The sequence below is a fragment of the Nerophis lumbriciformis genome, linkage group LG30 (assembly GCF_033978685.3).
Source record: "Nerophis lumbriciformis linkage group LG30, RoL_Nlum_v2.1, whole genome shotgun sequence".
Classification (NCBI taxonomy): Eukaryota; Metazoa; Chordata; class Actinopteri; order Syngnathiformes; family Syngnathidae; genus Nerophis; species Nerophis lumbriciformis.
In genome coordinates, this window is record NC_084577.2 from 12,212,075 (window position 1) to 12,234,195 (window position 22,121).

The following is a 22,121-nucleotide window of genomic DNA, read 5'->3' on the forward strand; positions in this document are numbered from 1 at the left end:
ATACTTTCATTTTCAAGTCTCTGTGTGGATTATGTTGTTGGACGTCCATTACAGGACCTGCTCACCACTAAAGCTTTACACTTGGACAAATTCTGCAACATTTCCTGGTGGACACATGGAGCGTCTCCTGGTTCCCTGACAGAGGAGCAGCACACCAAAGATGTCTGATCTCAGCCAAGTCGTCGTGGACTCTCCTGACGGCTCAGACATCTACAAGGTGACAGCGGTTGATAGTCCAGTTATTTGCTCAGGTGCTTCGCTTTGAACTACAGTTAACGTGTGTGAGTTATCACAAGAAAATGTCACATTAGTCATGTGTAAAAGCAGATTAATCACGCAAGTGGTGCAAATTTCGTTTAAAAATATCCCTCATTGGGACTTTGGATAAAACTTAGTTTTCAACAAAAAACACATTAAAAAATAAATCCTGTATGACATTCTGATTATAAAATTGCATTTGTGTTATTTTTTCTTTTTTTAATTAAGTACATAGCTGTTATTAAATGTGTAATTTATGTAAAGGGGACCTATTTTGCAAAGCCAACTTTTCTTACCTATTTGTACCTGTTTTTGTGTATTTGAGATCTCATAAGTCCCGAAAATGTCCAATCTAACCATGGAGGCATGGCGGAGATTTTATAAAACAATCTTGCCTGCCTTCATAATTGCGAATCCAAAAAGTGTTTAAAAATGATCCCCATTTGTGATGTTTTTCCCATTGGTGATGACAGCGGGGGGAAAAAAATAAATCCAACTCTTATTTTTTTGTGATAGAGTGATTGGAGCACATACTTGTTTGTCACAAAAACATTCATGAAGTTTGGTTCTTTTATGAATTTAAAATGTGACCAAATCTGCTGGCTCAAAAGTATACATACAGCAATGTTAATATTTGGTTACATCTCCCTTGGCAAGTTTCACTGCAATAAGGCGCTTTTGGTAGCCATCCACAAGCTTCTGGTTGACTTTTTGACCACTCTTGACAAAATTGGTGCAGTTCAGCTAAATTTGTTGGTTTTCTGATATGGACTTGTTTCTTCAGCATTGTCCACAGTCAGGACTTTGAAAAGGCCATTTTAAAACCTTAATTCTAGCCTGATTTAGCCATTCCTTTACCATTTTTGACGTGTGTTTGGGGTCATTGTCCTGTTGGAAAACCCAACTGCGCCCAAGACCCAACCTCCGGGCTGATGATTTTAGGTTGTCCTGAAGAATTTGGAGGTAATCCTCCTTTTTCATTGTCCTATTTACTCTCTGTAAAGCACCAGTTCCATTGGCAGCAAAACAGGCCCAGAGCATAATACTACCACCACCATGCTTGACGGTAGGCCTGGTGTTCCTGGGATTAAAGGCCTCACCTTTTCTCTTCCAAACATATTGCTGGGTATTGTGGCCAAACAGCTCAATTTTTGTTTCATTGGACATCACATAGACAAAGATAAAACCTTCTGGAGGAGTGGAATTCACACCCCTACCATATATGGTAAAGTTTTACTCGAAGAGCTTTGCGCGAGTCTGCCAGTGTACTAATACGAACTCAGCAAGTTCCTTCTTTTTCTCTATTCACTTGTTGTGGGGCAGACTGGCTCGTACACGCATCTTCCGCTTTTGCCATATCTGATATAAAGTAGTGTATAGTTCTAACTTATATCCGTCAGTAGACTCCATATGCAAGCACAAAAAACTACATCCTGAAGAGACGGAAAGCTGCTTGAAGATGGTTTGTAAAACAATTTATGCAAACTTTTGACCGGAGAACCACCACCACAAGGAAGTGTTTTACATGTAAAAAAACAAAACAAAAACAAAAACAAAAAAACCTAATAATTTGACCCCTTTTAATAAAAAAATAAATCACATTCAATTATTTATATATTTAATTGGAAAATTGTTATACTTAACGATTTTGTCATTTAATTAGTTTACTATTTCATTGATATGTGTGTCAGCACTTTTAACAGGTAAAATAACTTATCAAAGTCAGTGGGCAGTGCAAATAAATTAGTCTTTTTATTTTTCAAGCATCAAATTTTTGAAGTTCTTCAAAACATGGCAGCGAAAGAGGATATACGTGGGTGCTTTTTCGGGAGTTAGTGGTAGGTATTTTAGACATTGAGTAGTATGTAGAAGCAAGACCTGCTGACTCAGCTTGCAGCGGAATACATGGAAGTTGTCGGAGTTATTTCTGCCCCTTTAGACCAAAGTACCGACCAGTACTCCTACCATTCCATGATTCAAGTTCCACAGACAAGTGGAAATCTGTTACCCATCGGAATTTGTAACTCCAGGGGGCGATGTTCCCATGGCCTTTGTTTGATGGTTAAACGGCAAACCCAAAGAGGAGGAGAAGAACGCTTGCGTAAATGGCGTAAACTATCCTTAATGCTGAAACGTCAGTTGTCAGAATTTCAGCATTAATAAATTACACATATTCTGGAAATCAATGACTTGCTTTCATTATAGTATGAGTCCATTGTACCAGCTGTTGATTCTCTCACACACATACATTTTCGGGGCTGCTGCCCCCGCGACCCGACCTCGGATAAGCGGAAGAAGATGGATGGACATACATTTTCCGGATTAAAAGCTATTATGGAATGAAACGTCAGTTGTCCGAATTTCAGCATTAATAAATTACACATATTCTGGAAATCAATTACTTACTTTCATTACAGTATGAGTCCATTGTTATTATTAATGCTGAAATTCTGACAACTGACGTTTCAGCATTAAGGATAGTTTACGCCATTTACGCAAGCGTTCTTCTTCTCCTCCTCTTTGGGCTTGCCGTTTAACCATCAAACAAACGTCATGGGAACATCGCCCCCTGGAGTTACAAATTCCGATGGGTAACAGATTTCGGTACAACACCGGGTAACCAATCAGACTTCAATAAAATACTCTTGCAACGTATCACACGTTCACTAATATTAACTCAACGATTATTCGAATTAAATATTGAAGTGTACTTGATATATTTAATTCCAATTATAATTGATTTCATATTTAAATAAAGTTTTATTTATCTCATTGTGTCCCATTTGAACCCTCATAGGCTCAAACTTTCGCCGACGTAAAACCGTTATAAATTGTATCGCCAGCGTTGCACTGTGCTATTTAGAGGGGTTGTTTGCAACTTGCTCGGTTACATTTTTTAAAGAAAAAAATAACAATAAAAAAAAAATGTAACCATTTGTCACAAATAGAATTTAAACTTGGTGGAACACTTCCGCCCTGACCACATGAAATGTTGGCTTTGATTGGCTGTAATTGTCTGTGTCCTGTACATGTGCGCATGTCTGCGACGCGTGCTCACCCACAGGAGAGCTCATGTACGAAAGGATTTTTAAAAATTAAATGGCCGCCAAAAGAAAAAAAATAGCACCTTTCTGCCGCAGCATTGATATTTGTTATCTGTATCCTGAAAGCTTGAACAAGGAAGAGGTCTGGTCTCAAGAGCCCAAAGCAGTCTAGTATGACGCGCTATGGCAGCTAATAATGCAGGCGACCTGTGGTGACATCATGTCAAATTCAGTCTGCGGGGTCGTCTTTTGTCCTTTAATTGTGTTCCACTTAAAATGAATGCCGGCAAATCAAAGAGTCAACAAGTAAAAGTCTAAACTGTTACTGCAATCTAATACAAGTCTCAAATCAATCAATTCCCATCTTGTTACCACACCTGCTGCCAGCTCGATGTTATGCCTCAGCCTGCAGCGCCCTCTAGTATTCCGACAGGGTATGACAAGCACATCTGTCTCCTACAGACTTTGAGTAACATTTTGGTTCTTTATAATAACAGAATATCCATCCATCCATTTTGTACCGCTTGGCCCTTTCGGGGTCGTGGGGTGGGGGGGTTGGGGGGGGGGGGGGGGGGGGTGCTAGAGCCTATCTCAGCTGCATTCGGGCGGAAGGTGGGGTACACCCTGGACAAGTCTCCACCTCATCGCAGGGCCAACACAGATAAGACAGACAACATTCACACACTAGGGCCAATTTAGTGTTGCCAACCAACAGAATAGTTAACTGGAATTCATAAAATATTGTGTAGGTTGCACTGAATATATTTATATTGTATAATCATTATTTTATTTCACCTGGTAGCGTTTTGTTCAGGTTACATAATCCAGAATTGAGGCATAGAAGCCAGTTAGATGTTCTCCACTACACTAATCACTTTCTATTAGATAAGAGCATGTGGCAATAGAAAATATACAGCGGGTAAAAATGCAACATGTTGACAATAATAGGAACGTAAAGTTGGACTAATATATATATATATATATTTTTTAAATATATATATATATATATGTATATATACATATATATATATATATATATATATATATATATATATATTTCTTTTATATATACATATATATATATATATATGTATATATATATATAATACAAAATACAATGATTTTCAAATCATTTTCAACTTATATTCAATTGAATAGACTGCAAAGACAAGATACTTAACACTCGAACTGGAAAACTTTATTTTTTGCAAATATCACTCATTTGGAATTTGATCCCTGCAACATGTTTCAAAAAAGCTGGCACAAGTGGCAAAAAAGACTGAGAAAGTTGAGGAATGCTCATATAACACTTATTTGGAACATCCCACAGGTGAACAGGCTAATTGGGAACAGGTGGGTGCCATGATTGGGTATAAAAGCAGCTTCCATGAAATGCTCAGTCATTCACAAACAAGGATGGGGCGAGGGTCACCACTTTGTTAACAAATGCCTGAGCAAATTTTCCAACAGTTTAAGAACAACATTTCTCAACGAGCTATTGCAAGGAATTTAGGGATTTCACCATCTACGGTCCTTAATATCATCAAAAGGTTCAGAGTATCTGGAGAAATCACTGCACGTAAGCAGCAAAACTAACATTGAATGCCTGTGACCTTTGATCCGTCAGGTGGTACTGCATCAAAAAGCGACATGAGTGTGTAAAGGATATCACCACATGGGCTCAGGAACACTTCAGAAAACCACTGTCAGTAACTACAGTTTGTCGCTACATCTGTAAGTGCGAGTTAAAACTCTACTATGCAAAGCGAAAGCCATTCATCAACAACACTCAGAAATGGCCGCTGGGCTCGCTGGGCCTGAGCTCATCTAAGATGGACTGATGCAAAGTGTAAAAGTGTTCTGTGGTCTGACAACTGCACATTTCAAATTGTTTTTGGACGTGTCCTCGGGACTAAAGAGGAAAATAACTATCTGTTATAAGCGCAAAGTTCAAAAGCCGGCATCTGTGATAGTATGGGGGTGTATTAGTGCCCAAGGCATGGGTAACTTACATATCTGTGAAGGCACCATTAATGCTGAAAGGTACATACAAGTTTTGGAGGAACATATGTTGCCATCCAAGCAACATTATCATGGACGCCCCTGCTTATTTCAGCAAGACAATGCCAAGTCACATGTTACAACAATGTGGCTTCATAGTAAAAGAGTGCGGGTATTAGACTGGCCTGCCTGTAGTCCAGACCTGTCTGCCATTAAAAATGTGCGGCGCATTATGAAACGTAAAATACCGGACTGTTGAACAACTTAAGCTGTACATCAAGCAAGAATGGGAAAGAATTGCACCTGAAAAGCTTAAAAAATTGGTCTCCTCAGTTCTTAAACGTTTACTGAGTGTTGTTAAAAGGAAAGGCCATGCAACACAATGGTAAAAATGCCCGTTAATGATTATTTGCTACAAAAAATGTTTTTCAGTCCGAACATTAAATATCTTGTCTTTGCAGTCTATTCAATTGAATATAAGTTGAAAAGGATTTGCAAATGATAAATAAATAAATGATAAATGGGTTGTACTTGTATAGCGCTTTTCTACCTTTAAGGTACTCAAAGCGCTTTGACACTACTTCCACATTTACCCATTCACACACACATTCACACACTGATGGAGGGAGCTGCCATGCAAGGCGCTAACCAACACCCATCAGGAGCAAGGGTGAAGTGTCTTGCTCAGGACACAACGGACATGACGAGGTTGGTACTAGGTGGGGATTGAACCAGGGACCCTCGGGTTGCACACGGCCACTCTTCCACTGCGCCACGCCGTCCCTAATCATTGTATTCTGTTTTTATTCACGATTTATATGTGCCAACTTCACTGGTTTTGGGTTTTGTACTTATATACAGTGGGGCAAAAAAGTATTTAGTCAGCCACTAAATGTGCAAGTTCTCCCACTTAAAATGATGACAGAGGTCTGTAATTTTCATCATAGGTACACTTCAACTGTGAGAGACATAATGTGAAAAAAAAATCCAGGAATTCACATTGTAGGATTTTTAAATAATTTATTTGTAAATTATGGTGGAAAATAAGTATTTGGTCACTTCAAACAAGGAAGATCTCTGGCTCTCACAGACCTGTAACTTCTTCTTTAAGAAGCTCGTCTGTCCTCCACTCGTTACCTGTATTAATGGCACCTGTTTGAACTCGTTATCTGTATAAAAGACACCTGTCCACAGCCTCAAACAGTCAGACTCCAAACTCCACTATGGCCAAGACCAAAGAGCTGTCGAAGGACACCAGGAAAAGAATTGTAGACCTGCACCAGGCTGTGAAGAGTGAATCTACAATAGGCAAGCAGCTTGGTGTGAACAAATCAACTGTGGGAGCAATTATCAGAAAATGGAAGACATACAAGACCACTGATAATCTCCCTCGATCTGGGGCTCCACGTAAGATCTCATCCCGTGGGGTCAAAATGATCATGAGAACGGTGAGCAAAAATCCCAGAACCACACGGGGGGACCTGGTGAATGACCTGCAGAGAGCTGGGACCAAAGTAACAAAGGTTACCATCAGTAACACACTACGCCGACAGGGAATCAAATCCTGCAATGCCAGACGTGTCCCCCTGCTTAAGCCAGTGCATGTCCAGGCCCGTCTGAAGTTTGCCAGAGAGCACATGGATGATACAGCAGAGGATTGGGAGACTGTCATGTGGTCAGATGAAACCAAAATAAAACTTTTTGGTATAAACTCAACTCGTCGTGTTTGGAGGAAGAAGAATACTGAGTTGCATCCCAAGAACACCATACCTACTGTGAAGCATGGGGGCGGAAACATCATGCTTTGGGGCTGTTTTTCTGCTAAGGGGACAGGCTGACTGATCCGTGTTAAGGAAAGAATGAATGGGGCCATGTATCGTGAGATTTTGAGCCAAAACCTCCTTCCATCAGTGAGAGCTTTGAAGATGAAACGTGGCTGGGTCTTCCAGCATGACAATGATCCCAAACACAACGCCCGGGCAACGAAGGAGTGGCTCCGTAAGAAGCATTTGAAAGTCCTGGAGTGGCCTAGCCAGTCTCCAGACCTCAACCCCATAGAAAATCTGTGGAGGGAGTTGAAAGTCTGTGTTGCTCGGCGACAGCCCCAAAACATCACTGCTCTCGAGAAGATCTGCATGGAGGAATGGGCCAAAATACCAGCTACTGTGTGTGCAAACCTGGTAAAGACCTATAGTAATCGTTTGACCTCTGTTATTGCCAACAAAGGTTATATTACAAAGTATTGAGTTGAATTTTTGTTATTGACCAAATACTTATTTTCCACCATAATTTACAAATAAATTCTTTAAAAATCCTACAATGTGAATTCCTGGATTTTTTTCCACATTCTGTCTCTCACAGTTGAAGTGTACCTATGATGAAAATTACAGACCTCTGTCATCATTTTAAGTGGGAGAACTTGCACATTTGGTGGCTGACTAAATACTTTTTTGCCCCACTGTATGTGTGCATTTGTATATTTGTATCTATATATGTGTGTGTATATGTAAATATGTTTTTTTTTTTTTAATTATATGAATTAGGAAATAACTGTTTCATTCCTAAAAAGGAGAATGTATATTTTTAAGAATTCAAAGAACTTTATTATGATACCAATTGAATACCACAATGATAGTATGTACATAAAAAAAAAAAGAATGGTAGAGTATAAAAATGGCCTAGGTTAAAATGTATATATAAAAATGGAATGTAAAAACAATGTATAAGAGTAGAATAAAATGCCTTTTATTGACACTATACACATGACAGTGAGATTAAAAGTAGCTCTTTTTCCAGCGCAGACATGCATGTAGATGTAGACTATTTACAAAATAAAAATAAAATATTCTGCAAAATTAATACAAATAAGGTTTCATATGCAATGGGTTATATAACATTGCTTTGGTTGAAACAGTTTCCCCTGTACCACAGAACTGTCATTTTGGAGGAACTAAATTCCGCTCACCAAATTAGCACGCAGTACTTTTTGAAATTCTGTCATTTTTAGACAGGGTTTCCACCAATAAACTTTTGTAAGTGGATAATTAGTTTGTGCTGTGCAAATACAAAAAAAACCCACACACAGGAACTTTTTAGTTCCAGGAACTATAAATGGATGGATATTCCTGGACAGTGCTTTGTGGGGCTTTTTTAATCTCCATTCACCATCAGCCTGAATGGAATAAATTACTCTGAACAAGTCAATCAAATGAATATGCATTATGTAATACATTAATATAAATGTGTGTTTTGTATTAGATCCTGTTAGATATACCTAATATTTAGTTTATTTGGTCACTGTAAATGTTCTGGTTGACCAAGTAAAATTAAGTTATTCAGTTATTTCTTATGAACTGTCTGAAATGGACTTATGCCACCTTTGAGTTGAAGTGGAGCAGTAATTTTTTTTGGCGATGCCTAGTGTCCACAATAATTTATTAATTTGAGCTTATGACGCAGTAAATTGAATGATGCAGACACGTTTGTTACTGTATGTTTTCTTATATGTTTCTGGTTGTAGACTGTACATGTAAGTATTATGCAACTATAATTATTTGATACTTGCTTATTTTGACAAATATCATGTTTTAGACTGCAATATTTTTCAATGAAGAACCCGTATTACATATGTCTAGCTTGTGTGCTATTATTGTGAAGCTGCTAGCTCCTAGTAGCGTTTAGCCAACAATGTTTACCTAATTTCAGAATGTGTTCTGCAACCCTGCCTATGAGCTGGTGGGGGAGCATGAAGAGCACGAGGAGGGATTTCGAGGGACATTGTCCACCCCTGAGTTATTGAAACCACAAACAACTGGTAAGTTTGTATGTAAAAGTATGCTTTGTGCGCGAACACTGTTTATGTGTTGGTGGTGGGGCGTATATCCTTATGTCTTCTCTAGAGATCAACCGATAATTGGCGTTGATATTTGGCATTTTGACGTATATTGGTATCAGTTAAAAAAAAAAAAAAAAAGTTTACAACTACATCAGCAGATACAATATATACACATACTATACCAGTATTTAGTATTTTAAAATACATTGTTACTCAAGTAGGTAGTTGCAAAGAATGTTCAAGCACCAGCCATTTTGCCCTGCAAATGTTGCGTTGACCAGCTCTTCCTCCCAGGGATTCTAAGTTACTGGTCAATCCCAAGTTCTTTCAATGACATATATGCTGAGTAAGAAGGACCATCAAGACATAATTGGAATATTTTCAAGTTTTACTAAAGGTTTAGGAGGTCAACTTAACCAATACATTCATATCGGCTACTCTAGTTGATCTGCCATTCCAACGGAAAAGCCAACTCCTTTGCACACAAAGAAAACCCCCATCTCTACCCCTCGCAACACTGATAAGGATAAGAATGGGTGTTGTATTTCACATTTCAAGGGTTAAGACACTAAACAGACAATCTAAAGACAAAGAGAGACTGGCAGAATATACAAAGGAAAAGTACTAGCCGTTCAACCATGGCTATGAATAGAGAAATAACTCTCAAACATATATGCATTCTCCACAAAGTGAAGAGTTGTCTATTTTTTTCGACTGCAGCAGTGAAAAACTTTCAGAACTTTTCATATTTTGCCAGGAAATCCGTTTTTTGTCCTTCTGTCCCAGCGTTTTATCGGTTTCGTTTTGTTTGTTTGATCAAGCCTCCGAGGGCTCGTTATTGGAGCGCGGAGAGATTCATGCTAGTGATTCAATCAAATAACGCGACGGAGAAGGACCCGAAGACAGAAAATATATCCCTTTAAAAAATCCCAAGGTTAAGTCAATTTACTGACAAATAGGAGACTTATTATATTAGTAAAGAATAGCAGGCAGCAGCTCACACATTCTCATACTGTCTGTAACATCTAGGACGAAATGATGTCAGTCAGCTTTAAAAATGGCTCATCTATAAAGAGCCCAGAATTGATTTTACTCAAATGTTAAATATTTCAGGGTTCCTCAAGAGGAAACCTTCAAATGTATTAAATCTAGAGATGTCTGATAATGGCTTTTTTGCCGATATCCGATATTGTCCAACTCTATATTACCGATACCGATATCAACCGATACCGATATATACAGTTGTAGAATTAACACATTATTATGCCTAATTTTGTTGTGATGCCCCGCTGGATGCATTAAACAACGTAACAAGGTTTTCCAAAATAAGAGAACAACTTCAACTCCATCCATCCATCCATTTTCTACTGCTTATTCCCTTCGGGGACGCGGGGGGCGCTGGAGCCTATCTCAGCTACAATCGGGCGGAAGGCGGGGTACACCCTGGACAAGTCGCCACCTCATCACAGGGCCAACACAGATAGACAGACAACATTCACACTCACATTCACACACTAGGGCCAATTTAGTGTTGCCAATCAACCTATCCCCAGGTGCATGTCTTTGGAGGTGGGAGGAAGCCGGAGTACCCGGAGGGAACCCACGCAGTCGCGGGGAGAACATGCAAACTCCACAAAGAAAGATCCCGAGGCCGGGATTGAACTCACGACTACTCAGGACCTTCCTATTGTGAGGCAGACGCACTAACCCTTCTTCCACCGTGCTGCCCAATAATAATAATAATAAATCAACTCAAGTTATGGAAAAAAGTGCCAACATGGCACTGCCATATTTATTATTTAAGTCACAAAGTGCATTATTTTTTTCAAGGTTTATGGCGCTCTGTACTTCTCCCTACGTCCGTATACACAGTGGCGTTTTAAAAAGTCATACATTTTACTTTTTGAAACCGATACCTATAATTTCCGATATTACATTTTAAAGCATTTATCGGACATCCCTAATTAAATCCATGAACTGTTATACAATTTCATAAAACTGAGTACCATATTTTTCGGACTATAAGTCGCAGTTTTTTTCATAGTTTGGCTGGGCTCCAGTGCGACTTATATGTTTTTTTTTCCTTCTTTATTATGCATTTTCGGCAGGTGCGACTTATACTCCGGTGCAACTTATACTCCGAAAAATACGGTAGATGGCAAGTTATTTTGATGTCGCAAAATCACGTATTTTTAACAATTTTCCAAGATATACCATAATTTTAAATGAAAATGTTGATGCTCCTCTTAGACACATGTAGTAAGTGTTTGTGAATTGTTGGCTGCTAAATTAACCACAACATTAGCGATGCATTAAACATTGTCGCTACTGATGCAACCTTTAAAAAAAAGTGAATAAAAACAACTTCAAGTCTTGTCCAGCTGTTTACTGACAAATACTATTCATGACTTTAAATACTTTTACTGCAAATTAACATTGGTTCCAAATATCTGTTGTCGGCCTCCTTGGCGACTAATAATCGGTATCTGCCCTAAAAACCATATTGGTCTATCCCTAGTCTACTCATGTACTTAATAATGTGTGCGTTACCTTTCAGGCCGAGGTTGGGGTATTTTCGTGGTGTGCTTTCTGCCACTGCGGCATCACCGTGGTCGGGGTAAAGGGATTTGTGCTGCTGCCTTGCTGCTGGTCGCAGCTCTTGGTCTGACACTGGCTCTCATCCTCACACGTGAGTCTCCGCACCTTTTAGGGTTAAAATTAAAAAACACCTAAACAGTATCTGCTTGATGACCGTCTCTCGTTTGTTTTCCTATATGAAGAGGTTAAAGGTGACGAGGGCGAAGAGCAGCTGTTGTCCTCCAGCCCTACTAACATGCTGAATGCAGGAGGACGAGAGATGGCCACAAGTCCTGCAATCAGCATCCAACAGGGCAGTACGGCTACTCCCCCCACGACTGAAACACGTAGGACATTCAAAGAAAACACCTGCTACTCGCACTAACTTTGGGATTCAACAACATGTATTGCATGTTCTCCTTCAGGTTGTGGCGGAGTTTTAACCGACTCAGAAGGTTTTTTCAGCTCACCAAATCACCCCGGCTCCTACCCGCCCAACACGCTTTGTGTGTGGGTGATCCAAGCCACGCCCCCTCTCCTGGTCCAGATCCATGTGTCCTCGCTGAACGTGGAGGGCCCATCGCCATGTCTGTTTGACTGGCTGGAGGTGCAGGAGCATGGAGAGCACAGCTCTTGGGCAACCAGGTTAGTGATCATTCATAAAACATAATAACATCATTTATGCTCATATTAGCTTTGTTCCCGGCAGATCCATCCTAATAAGGATACATACATTTCCTTCATTGTTTACCTCCTTGAACTGGAGCTACAACTGCCATCGTTAAAGACCAACAATGTATACCCTTTGGCGTGCCTCAGTCGTTTACAATATTGTGGTTGTGTCTCAATTCGCGTGTCAGTCAGCTGTCAGTACAATGGGTTAAAAGTAGAGATGTCCAATAATATCGGACTGCCGATATTATCGGCCGATAAATGCTTTAAAATGTAATATCGGAAATTATCGGTATCGGTTTCAAAAAGTAAAATGTATGACTTTTTAAAACGCCGCTGTGTACACGGACGTAGGGAGAAGTACAGAGCGCCAATAAACCTTAAAGGCACTGCCTTTGCGTGCCGGCCCAGCCACATAATATCCACGGCTTTTCACACACACAAGTGAATGCAAGGCATACTTGGTCAACAGCCATACAGGTCACACTGAGGGTGGCCGTATAAACAACTTTAACACTGTCACAAATATGCGCCACACTGTGAACCCACACCAAACAAGAATGACACATTTCGGGAGAACATCCGCACCATAACACAACATAAACACAACAGCACTAACTCTTCCGGGAAGCTACAATATACACCCACTATCCAATATCAGGAAAAAAAAAAAACAAGTATCGGATGATGCCGGCTTGCATGTAAAATCTCTGATATAAGCTCCGATACAAGCAGTCCTGCTTTACTTAACATCTAAACGTCCTCCAATAAGCACACATGGTTGTAATTTCTTGTATTTTAGGGAGGTCATTTACAAAAGGTAAACATGCTGGGCTATAGGCTACTAGGAGCTAACACACAAGCTAGACAAGCGTAATAGGTGTCCTTAATTCCATCCATCTATCCATTTTCTACCACTTGTCCGGGATCGCGGGGTTTGCTTGAGCCTATCTCAGCTGCATTGGGGCGGAAGGCAGGGTACACCCTGGACAAGTGGCATCGCAGGGCCAACACAAAGACAACATTCACACAGTGTTGCCAATCAACCTATCCCCAGGTGCATGTCTTTGGAGGTGGGAGGAAGCCGGGGAGAGCAGCTAAATTCCACACAGAAAAACCCAGGACCTTTCTATTGTGAGGCACACGCACTAACCCCCTGCCCTCAATTATTTTCTGTAACTAACAATATTGCAGTCCAAACACAATTTTCAATATAAACAAGTATCAAATAAGTGTAGTTGCGTATTACCTGCAGATACAAAGTATGCAAGGCACAGGCATATTAGAACATATCCAGTAACAAACGTGTCCGCATCATTCAACTTACTGCGTCATGTGCTTAGCTGAATTGATTAATGCGGACACTAGGTGTTGCCACAAAAACCCTTACCACTCCACTTCAACTTAAAGATAGCAGAAGTCCATTCCAGACGGCCAATGATAAATAGGTTAGTGTTTTTCATACCTATCATTGTTCAGGGTTTGAGTAATTTCACATGATTAAGCCTTTTCTAGCATTCAACACTACAAAAAAATATATAAATGATTTGTGCTGATTTTAAATCATATCAACGTCAGTAACGACCAATACTCAGTGCTCTAAAACTATATAAATGATTTGTGCTGATATCAAATTGTATGAATATCAGTAATGACCAATACTCAGTGCTCTAATACCAGTATCATATCAGGAGTAGAACAATTGTCTTGGCATCTTGGCTACGTCGCAGGAGAGAAGGTCGTTGCAATCCACAATTAAAACGTAGAGAAGAAGAGGAACCGGGTAAATATTGCCATCGTCATTCCACGGTATGTAGGCCTTCACAGTAATGGATTGGGGATAAAACCACACTACCAAAATGCACCCACTCAGAAATTAGGTACACAGATAGAAAACTTCAGTCAATACACTTCAATATGTGAATTGCAAACCTAGTTCTCGAGAGCGTTGTAACTTTTCATACCAAATCTATTACTGTCCTAGCCTTCTTACCGAAAATACAGATGGCAATATTTACAATTTTTCTCTCCTTTTTAATTGTGTATTCCAACCACCTGAGTTAAGTCCCTCCCCTTCCGCTAGGTAGCCAAGATGGCAGCTGTTGAGTGTAGTTAGGCTCCATGGCTGAATGTGTTGAGCGCTGGGTATTAACAGAGTTTTGCATTTTACGGTACTTCCCCGTGTGAACGCACTCGTGCACACAACATGCGACATACAACAATATACACACTTACACAGCGACTGGTCACATTGCAGCTACTTGCACAATCGAATGAGTCACATTCGCTTATAAACCCTTTCAAGCATTCACAATGTAATCTTCATTGTGTTGTGTATTCCACTTATCAGACTGTGTGTGTCTCTGCTGCAGGTTATGTGGTGTTGTAGCTCCAGCAACCTTCAACTCAAACAGCAGCACAGTGTGGGTGACCTTCCGCTCTGATGGAAGCATTACAGGCAGCGGCTTCACAGCGCAGTACAGGACTATACTGCCTGGACACAGTCAGTGGTTTGTGTGCATAGATGACAAACCGAAGCAAAGTACCCTACCTGCTAATTGGATTTTTCTTTAATTCCTCTTCTGGCTGTATAATAGTAGTGGAGAATGGGGTTAGTTGTCACACTTTTTTTTTTAATTCTAGTGTCACTGCTTATCATAAAAATCGCATTCTTGCCAATTGTAAAACAGGAAAATATAGGTTTGGTGTAATTGTGCCCATTAATCACCAAATGGCGCCAGAAAACAATGAACAATTATCTGAGCTTTGACGAGCGTGAATGAGTTAAACTGTTAATAAACCGCTGAAATGCGATGAAAATTATTTTGGGTAATTATATATAACATGGCAGATATATATATAAAAGACGTGTGTGAACTTAATAAACGTAACCAATCTGCTTTCTCTCTCATTCTAGCTCAGCAGGCACTGTAAAAAAATATTTTTTTTGTCTACTGTATCAAAATCAATCTTTTCATGAATTATTTACCTTTACAAGGCTGTAATTCCCCAACCTCAAATATTCCACTATGCAAAGTATTTTCTAGAAATATTGCATACTTTGCCACTATAAAAACAAAAAGGCCATAAAAATAATAAAAAATATATCAAAAGATAAATCTTAAGTTGGTAGAAGATTTTATGAGTTTTAAATGACCATCATAACACACTAACATACACATTATCACCAGCAGGTAGTTACAGTATGAATGGTTGTACATAGTTTATTATTTGTGCACTATTGACTAATGATGCACCGAAAATTTGGCTGAAAAAAGACATACTTTAATCACCGGAACAGTGCTCCCGAAACCTGTGTTGTGATGGCGTAAGCTACCGTATATGCACTGTATATAAAGGCATGTCCGCGCTGTAGACGTACTTTAATATATTTTAGATATACTCGCGGACAGCGATCTTCACAATTTAAGATGGGACTGGCAGCTTTTATTGACAGAAAGGCTCCCAGCAACGCAAAGCAAGTGTGATGTCAGGCTCTCTGCTCGCTTTTCGTCACGGACATGGCACCACAGAATCTAAACAGAGTCTTTAAACACCAGTACAGTCGCCAATAACACCAGAAATAGATGCTAGTTTTGTTGCCATTCATTGATTGATTGATTGAGACTTTTATTAGTAGATTGCACAGTACAGTACATATTCCGTACAATTGACCACTAAATGGTAACACCCGAATAAGTTTTTCAACTTGTTTAAGACAGGGTCCACGTTAATCAATTCATGGCCAGTCCTTTTTATTAAAGAAAGAGTGACTAAAAGGATTAGAGAAATCTCCAAAAACAAAACAAAAATTCTCAAGAAAGTACATTGTAGAATAAGCAGCAACAATTTAAAAATAGAACAAAACGATATGTAAGAAAAAATCTATGTTAATAACAGATTTGTTCATATGTATATTAACACGTTTTGCCTTTTTAAAGAATACCGTATTTTTCGGACTATAAGTGGCAGTTTTTTTCACAGTTTGGCCGGGCTCCAGTGCGATTTATATATGTTTTTTTCCTTCTTTATTATGCATTTTCGGCAGGTGCGACTTATACTCCGAAAAATACGGTATATGCATCATAGTAAATTATGCGAACACGTCATATCGACCACGCCCTCACCGCCACAGCAACTTTGGCAATTTAGGGGAAACCCTGACAGTAACATAATAAACATGTTTTACATTACGCTCATGCTTTGTCAGAGATGTTTTGTAATGTTATTATGTGATAATTGCACCTAAAGAAATGCTAGTACGGTACATCAGTTTAGGAATATAAGGGAAGGTTTGAGGGGCGGGCGTAGGTGTTGCTAGGGGGTTTTGCTGGCTGAAATATTGGGTAAATTCTTTCATAACATGTTCTGGTCGAGTCCTCAATTGGAGAATGATTAGCAGGCTCTATTTTATTAATTAATAGAGAATGTTAAAACATTGTCATGCAGCAACATGAAGACCATTAACATGTAATATACAGAATTTCAGAAGCTTTAATTCAGGTAGAAATATCACAGATTACAGCTAGGATAGCCCCCCCTCCCCCTGAAAATTATCTGTCTAGGGTACAGTTATTAATGGTGAAAAAATTATACCTGCACAAATCTGCGATTAATCACGATTAATTTTGAGTTAACGATATCGGAAACGCGATTAATCGCAATAAATATTTTATTCGATTGACACCCCAAGTTTTAAGTATTTCGACTAAAAAATATTATTTTTGTCCTGACTTATGACACTGGTATATGAGCGGATGGTAGTGATGGAAAACGTGATTCTTTTTACGGACTATGAGTCACTCACCGAAGTGAATCGATTCACTTATCACAAAGCGCATGCGCAAAAGCTTGAAAACTTAAATAATGTGATGCACTACATTTTAATTGTATTTTATGCATGTTCGAAATAAACTGAACTGAACAGTGTTTCAAAGTCAGTTTTAAAGGACATGTATGTAAAATCAACGTTGTATCAATGTCTTGTGCCTGCTGGGTGAGTGGGTGTCACTGAATCATCGTTCAGCGACGGACGATGATTCAGTGGGACACATCGCTCACTTCGTAGTTTGTTCATTCAATATCTGTGGTTCGGTGAGTCGTCGTCAAGAACCCGCAGCAGCAAACACCGAACTGACACAGCCAGTGATTCAGCTCGGGCAGGAAGTGAAAGGAGAGTTGATTTGAGGCAAGAAACATATTTGTTGCTGTTTCTAATACATTTATAAAAAGCACAGTTGTACTAACAGGGGAATAATTAACTACATATTACATGGTTTATTCTCTTAATTCGAGGCTTAATCAATTTGACACACACTTTGGGGTCGGTTTGTCACAATATCATTTCACACTGAGGGTAAAAATTGTTTTTATATAAACATGTTGTGTAAAATAATTGATGACAAACATCGAGAAGATGAATAATAAAAATGTTTACGCTGAAAACAAAGCGTCCTTTTACCCGATTGCGTACATTTTCATTCCACAATTCTAGAGTCTGTGCCATCTTGCGCCGTTATATGACGAATGGGACATCTAACCCCGCTCTCCCCTACATATACGTGTTTTAATGTACACCTGTGCCAAATACCTTTTTATGTGTTTCTCAGAAAGTTGCTCCAGAGAAGAGTTCATGTGTGACAGTGGCCGCTGTCTGCTGCCTGTGTCGGTGTGTGACGGCCATCCAAACTGCCAGGACCAACAGGATGAGGCGAACTGCAGCCAAAAACACAAAGGTGAGAGGTCATGAGAATGTGAGAACTCACTCAGTGGAGCATGGTCCTCTATCAAAGCTGGACGGTCCTATTTTAGACCGACATTAAAAAGATTTGATTAACTTTTTTTAATTTTTATAAAGGACCTCATTCAAGAACTTGCTCTGAAGCAATGTTTACACACTTTTTAAATGTTAACTATGTTGCGACAACAATTGAGTCTGTCCTGTCCTGTCCTTTGACATCTTGTTTTTTGTGTGTTTGTGCATGTAAAACAAATTGACTCAAACCGGAATTGAATTAGGTTCATGTTTTGGATTAGTAGAAACACAGTACTTTAAAAACAAATAATTCAATATGCCGGTATACACAATATTTTTTAGTGCAAAATAGCAACAAAAAAAAAGCCACAGCTTGACAACCATTTAATGTTTACATTGATATATTTTCTGACCACCAGGGATTGACAGAAGATTTGCTGACATTGGTGACATAATAAGAAAGGGCTTAGAAAAAGTTTGCCATAAAATGTTACATAAATCTTCTTGTCATTTAATAACTAAATGAACATTTTAAAACATATCTTGGGTTCTCACAGTATAATACAGGACAAAGTGTGTACTTTTTAGGCTCAATAATGGATGCATACTTTTTTTATTTTTTAAATATGGGACAATTCTGTTTTGCAAAGTACAGATGGCAACCCTGGTATATGCTGACAACGTCACAGAGGAGTTTTGTTTAAAAAAATAAAATAAAAAAAGGCTCTATTATGCACCTTGAAATACCCAGGAACTCTGTCCACTATCAGTCAGTCAGCTACAGATACGGAACATTTTTGCTTTTTATTTTTCTATTCTTTGATTTGACTCGTCGGTTGATCAATTAATTTTAGTTTTAAACGAAGACAGATTCATCTCAACATTTCAATTACACAATTTTACTCTGACTCGTTACTTTATATGGGCAACAGGGCATTTAAGCTACACTAATTAAGAGCAGCTGGTAATATGTAGTTTTAAACACAATATTGTGGATCATTGTCAAAAATCTTATGAATAACCTCTATAGTATAAGTGATTTTATACATATATATATATATATATACACATCTATATAGACATATACATACATGTGAACATAGATACATAGAAGTATACATATATATATATATATATATATATATATATATATAGATGTAGAAATTTATATATATATATATATATATATATGTTTTATAGTCAATGTTTTTTTCTTCCAAATTAGCTATCATACACTAAATTGGCCCTAGTGTGTGAATGTGAGTGTGAATGTTGTCTGTCTATCTGTGTTGGCCCTGCGATGAGGTGGCGACTTGTCCAGGGTGTACCCCGCCTTCCGCCCGATTGTAGCTGAGATAGGCTCCAGCGCCCCCCGCGACCCCAAAAGGGAATAAGCGGTAGAAAATGGATGGATGGATGGATAGCTGACAAAGTAAATGCATGTGTCACGTGAGGCGTACTGTAGCTACGTGCTTTACATACAGGAGAGGGCAGGATATACCGTATTTTTCGGACTATAAGTCGCCGTTTTTTCATAGTTTGGCCGGGGGGTGCGACTTATACTCAGGAGCAACTTATGTGTGAAATTTTTAACACATTACCGTAAAATATCAAATAATATTATTTAGCTCATTCACGTAAGAGACTAGACGTATAAGATTTCATGGGATTTAGCGATTAGGAGTGACAGATTGTTTGGTAAACGTATAGCATGTTCTATATGTTATAGTTATTTGAATGACTCTTACCATAATATGTTAAGTTAACATACCAGGCACGTTCTAAGTTGGTTATTTATGCCTCATATAACGTACACTTATTCAGCCTGTTGTTCACTATTCTTTATTTATTTTAAATTGCCTTTCAAATGTCTATTCTTGGTGTTGGATTTTATCAAATAAATTTCCCCAAAAAATGTGACTTATACTCCAGTGCGACTTACATATGTTTTTTTTCCCTTCTTTATTATGCATTTTCGACCGGTGCGACTTATACTCCGGAGCGAATTAAACTCCGAAAAATACGGTAATCCTTATAGAAAGTTAGAGCCCTCTAAAGGTTGCAAATATCACATTTAAGACTTTAGCACAGTACTTTAGTCTTCTACTAACCCAACCATAAACATGACCTCCTTCCCGGAAGTCATCATAATAATTTATTTTCACGCACAGATTGCGGCGGGCAGAAGACCGGGCCGTATGGATTCCTGGCCAGTCCAAATCACCCGAGGCCTTATCCTCACCAGCAGGTACATTCTCACCTATTCTTGGCCGGGCTGTCACATGCTATACTCACCAGTGCAGATATATTCCATATTTCTTTTGTGTGTCATTAGTTTTGTGTATGGCACATATCTGTTGAGGAGGGCCACGTTATCATGCTCAGCTTCAAAAACTTCAGCCTGGAGATTCAGGATGTGTGCGAGTTTGACTATGTGGAGGTTTATGACAGCAGCAACACGGGAGCGGAGAAAGTTCTGGGAAGGTAAAACATACTGTGGTCTTAATATGGACAATTTGGGACTTCTGTACACTATACAGTTTTTACATTTCTAGATAAGGAGTCTGGCCCATTCCAACTGATAAGAGTATATAATAGTTTTGTCCACATAGTATACTTCTGTTTTTTTATTTCACTGACCTGCCTTAGCCTCTATGATTTGTCTATTGACTGTAAAATTGTCCCACTTTGTGTCAGTCACATAAATTACAGGTTGACAGGCAGTGTCTGTGTTTTCTGCCTTTGTCCTAGGTTTTGTGGCACCACCCTCCCCCCAGACCTGACCTCATCCGGTCACGACATGACTGTGTTGTTCGTGGCAGATGAGGGAGTGGCCGACAGTGGTTTCAACGCAACATATCGGTCTGTCTCCGTACTGGAAAGTAAGTTGTTTTTCTAGAGTATTGAGACACTCTTCTTCCAATCTTTTATTTTATTATTGGTGAAGCAGCATGGATGTAATTTGGAGGGGAGAGAGAGGGAACATTCTGCACTTTTTCTAAATAAGTTTTTGTGTCCTGCATTTCTTAACAACCAAAAATAATGTTACACTATTGAATGGAGACAAGTCCAACACCTGTACGCAAGCCAGTGTGTCCCCCACTTCTAAAATTCTAATTTTGTCCCTGTGAGGCAGCAGGCCCTTTGACCTCAGAGAAATATTTTCCAAACATACCTATACTATCTATAATATATATATACACAATGTTACAAATCTATCTTACATTTATCACTGTATTTTTTTTTACCTCCGATGAATTCTTCTTGTGCTGTTTCTTAAAAGGGACATGTGGTCCAAGTCAGTTTGCGTGCAGCACCGGTGAGTGTCTTCATCCGCAGTGGTTGTGTGACGGCTGGAACGATTGTTCAGACGGAGCAGATGAACAAGATTGTGGCAACTCCACCTACCCTTCCTTCAGTAAGTGATTTTTACACATCAAAACCACATAAGGACATGTTGCACTCAATACCTTGAGTATTTTCTTCATTCCACCAGCTTCAGCATGTGAGTCCATAGAGGTGGAGATGTGTCAAGGTCTCAGCTACAATCTCACCTCCTTCCCCAACATCTGGCTCTCCATCGTCGATCAGACAGAGGCTGCCACACTTCTGCGACAGTACAGGGTAGCAATGGCTTCTTTTAAAACAGGAGAAAGAGGTTGAACTGAAAAGCACCCAAAACATTCTCCTCTGTGTTTAAGGTTCTGATGGAACTAGCCTGCTTCGAGCCCTTGCGGAGACTCGTTTGTGGGATGTTCCTGCCACAGTGCAGCCCTCAGGGAGGCATTCTCCAGCCCTGCCGCTCAGTCTGTTCCTCAGCGGAACAACAGTGCAGCCAAGCTCTGGACCTTTTCTCCTTCAGCTGGCCCTTTAACTGCCACCTCCTGCCTGACTCACATGACCCCGTGGAGTGCTCGCAGCCTTGAATTAACACTTAAAAAAATATCAGGGTTGCAAAACAAAAACAGACTTCAAGACA

General features: G+C 39.3%; 1 protein-coding gene and 1 long non-coding RNA gene across 2 annotated transcripts; one reads left to right on the forward strand and one right to left on the reverse strand.

The window, feature by feature from the left end:
- Positions 1 to 155: 155 nt before the first annotated feature.
- On the forward strand, positions 156 to 22,068 carry mfrp (membrane frizzled-related protein). The gene is made up of 13 exons (XM_061925575.2): positions 156 to 217; positions 9,009 to 9,117; positions 11,696 to 11,827; positions 11,919 to 12,062; positions 12,141 to 12,360; positions 14,760 to 14,890; positions 17,997 to 18,122; positions 20,314 to 20,390; positions 20,478 to 20,626; positions 20,894 to 21,024; positions 21,426 to 21,560; positions 21,639 to 21,766; positions 21,844 to 22,068. Exons 1-13 carry the CDS (start codon positions 161 to 163, stop codon positions 22,066 to 22,068), a joined length of 1,764 nt encoding a protein of 587 aa, XP_061781559.1. The 5' UTR covers positions 156 to 160.
- On the reverse strand, positions 17,854 to 21,759 carry LOC133572684 (uncharacterized). The gene is made up of 3 exons (XR_009810568.1): positions 21,613 to 21,759; positions 21,391 to 21,495; positions 17,854 to 18,102 (listed from the first exon to the last, which is right to left on the reverse strand). It is a non-coding gene; the product is annotated as an uncharacterized lncRNA (long non-coding RNA).
- Positions 22,069 to 22,121: the final 53 nt, after the last annotated feature.

Bases quoted from the DNA above. Each gene is read 5' to 3' on its own strand.
- mfrp (XM_061925575.2), top strand. From the start codon at position 161: ATGTCTGATCTCAGCCAAGTCGTCGTGGACTCTCCTGACGGCTCAGAC. The intron at 18,123-20,313 runs GTGAGAGGTCAT...TTTCACGCACAG, and splicing joins CTGCAGCCAAAAACACAAAG to ATTGCGGCGGGCAGAAGACC. The intron at 21,561-21,638 runs GTAAGTGATTTT...TCATTCCACCAG, and splicing joins CTCCACCTACCCTTCCTTCA to CTTCAGCATGTGAGTCCATA.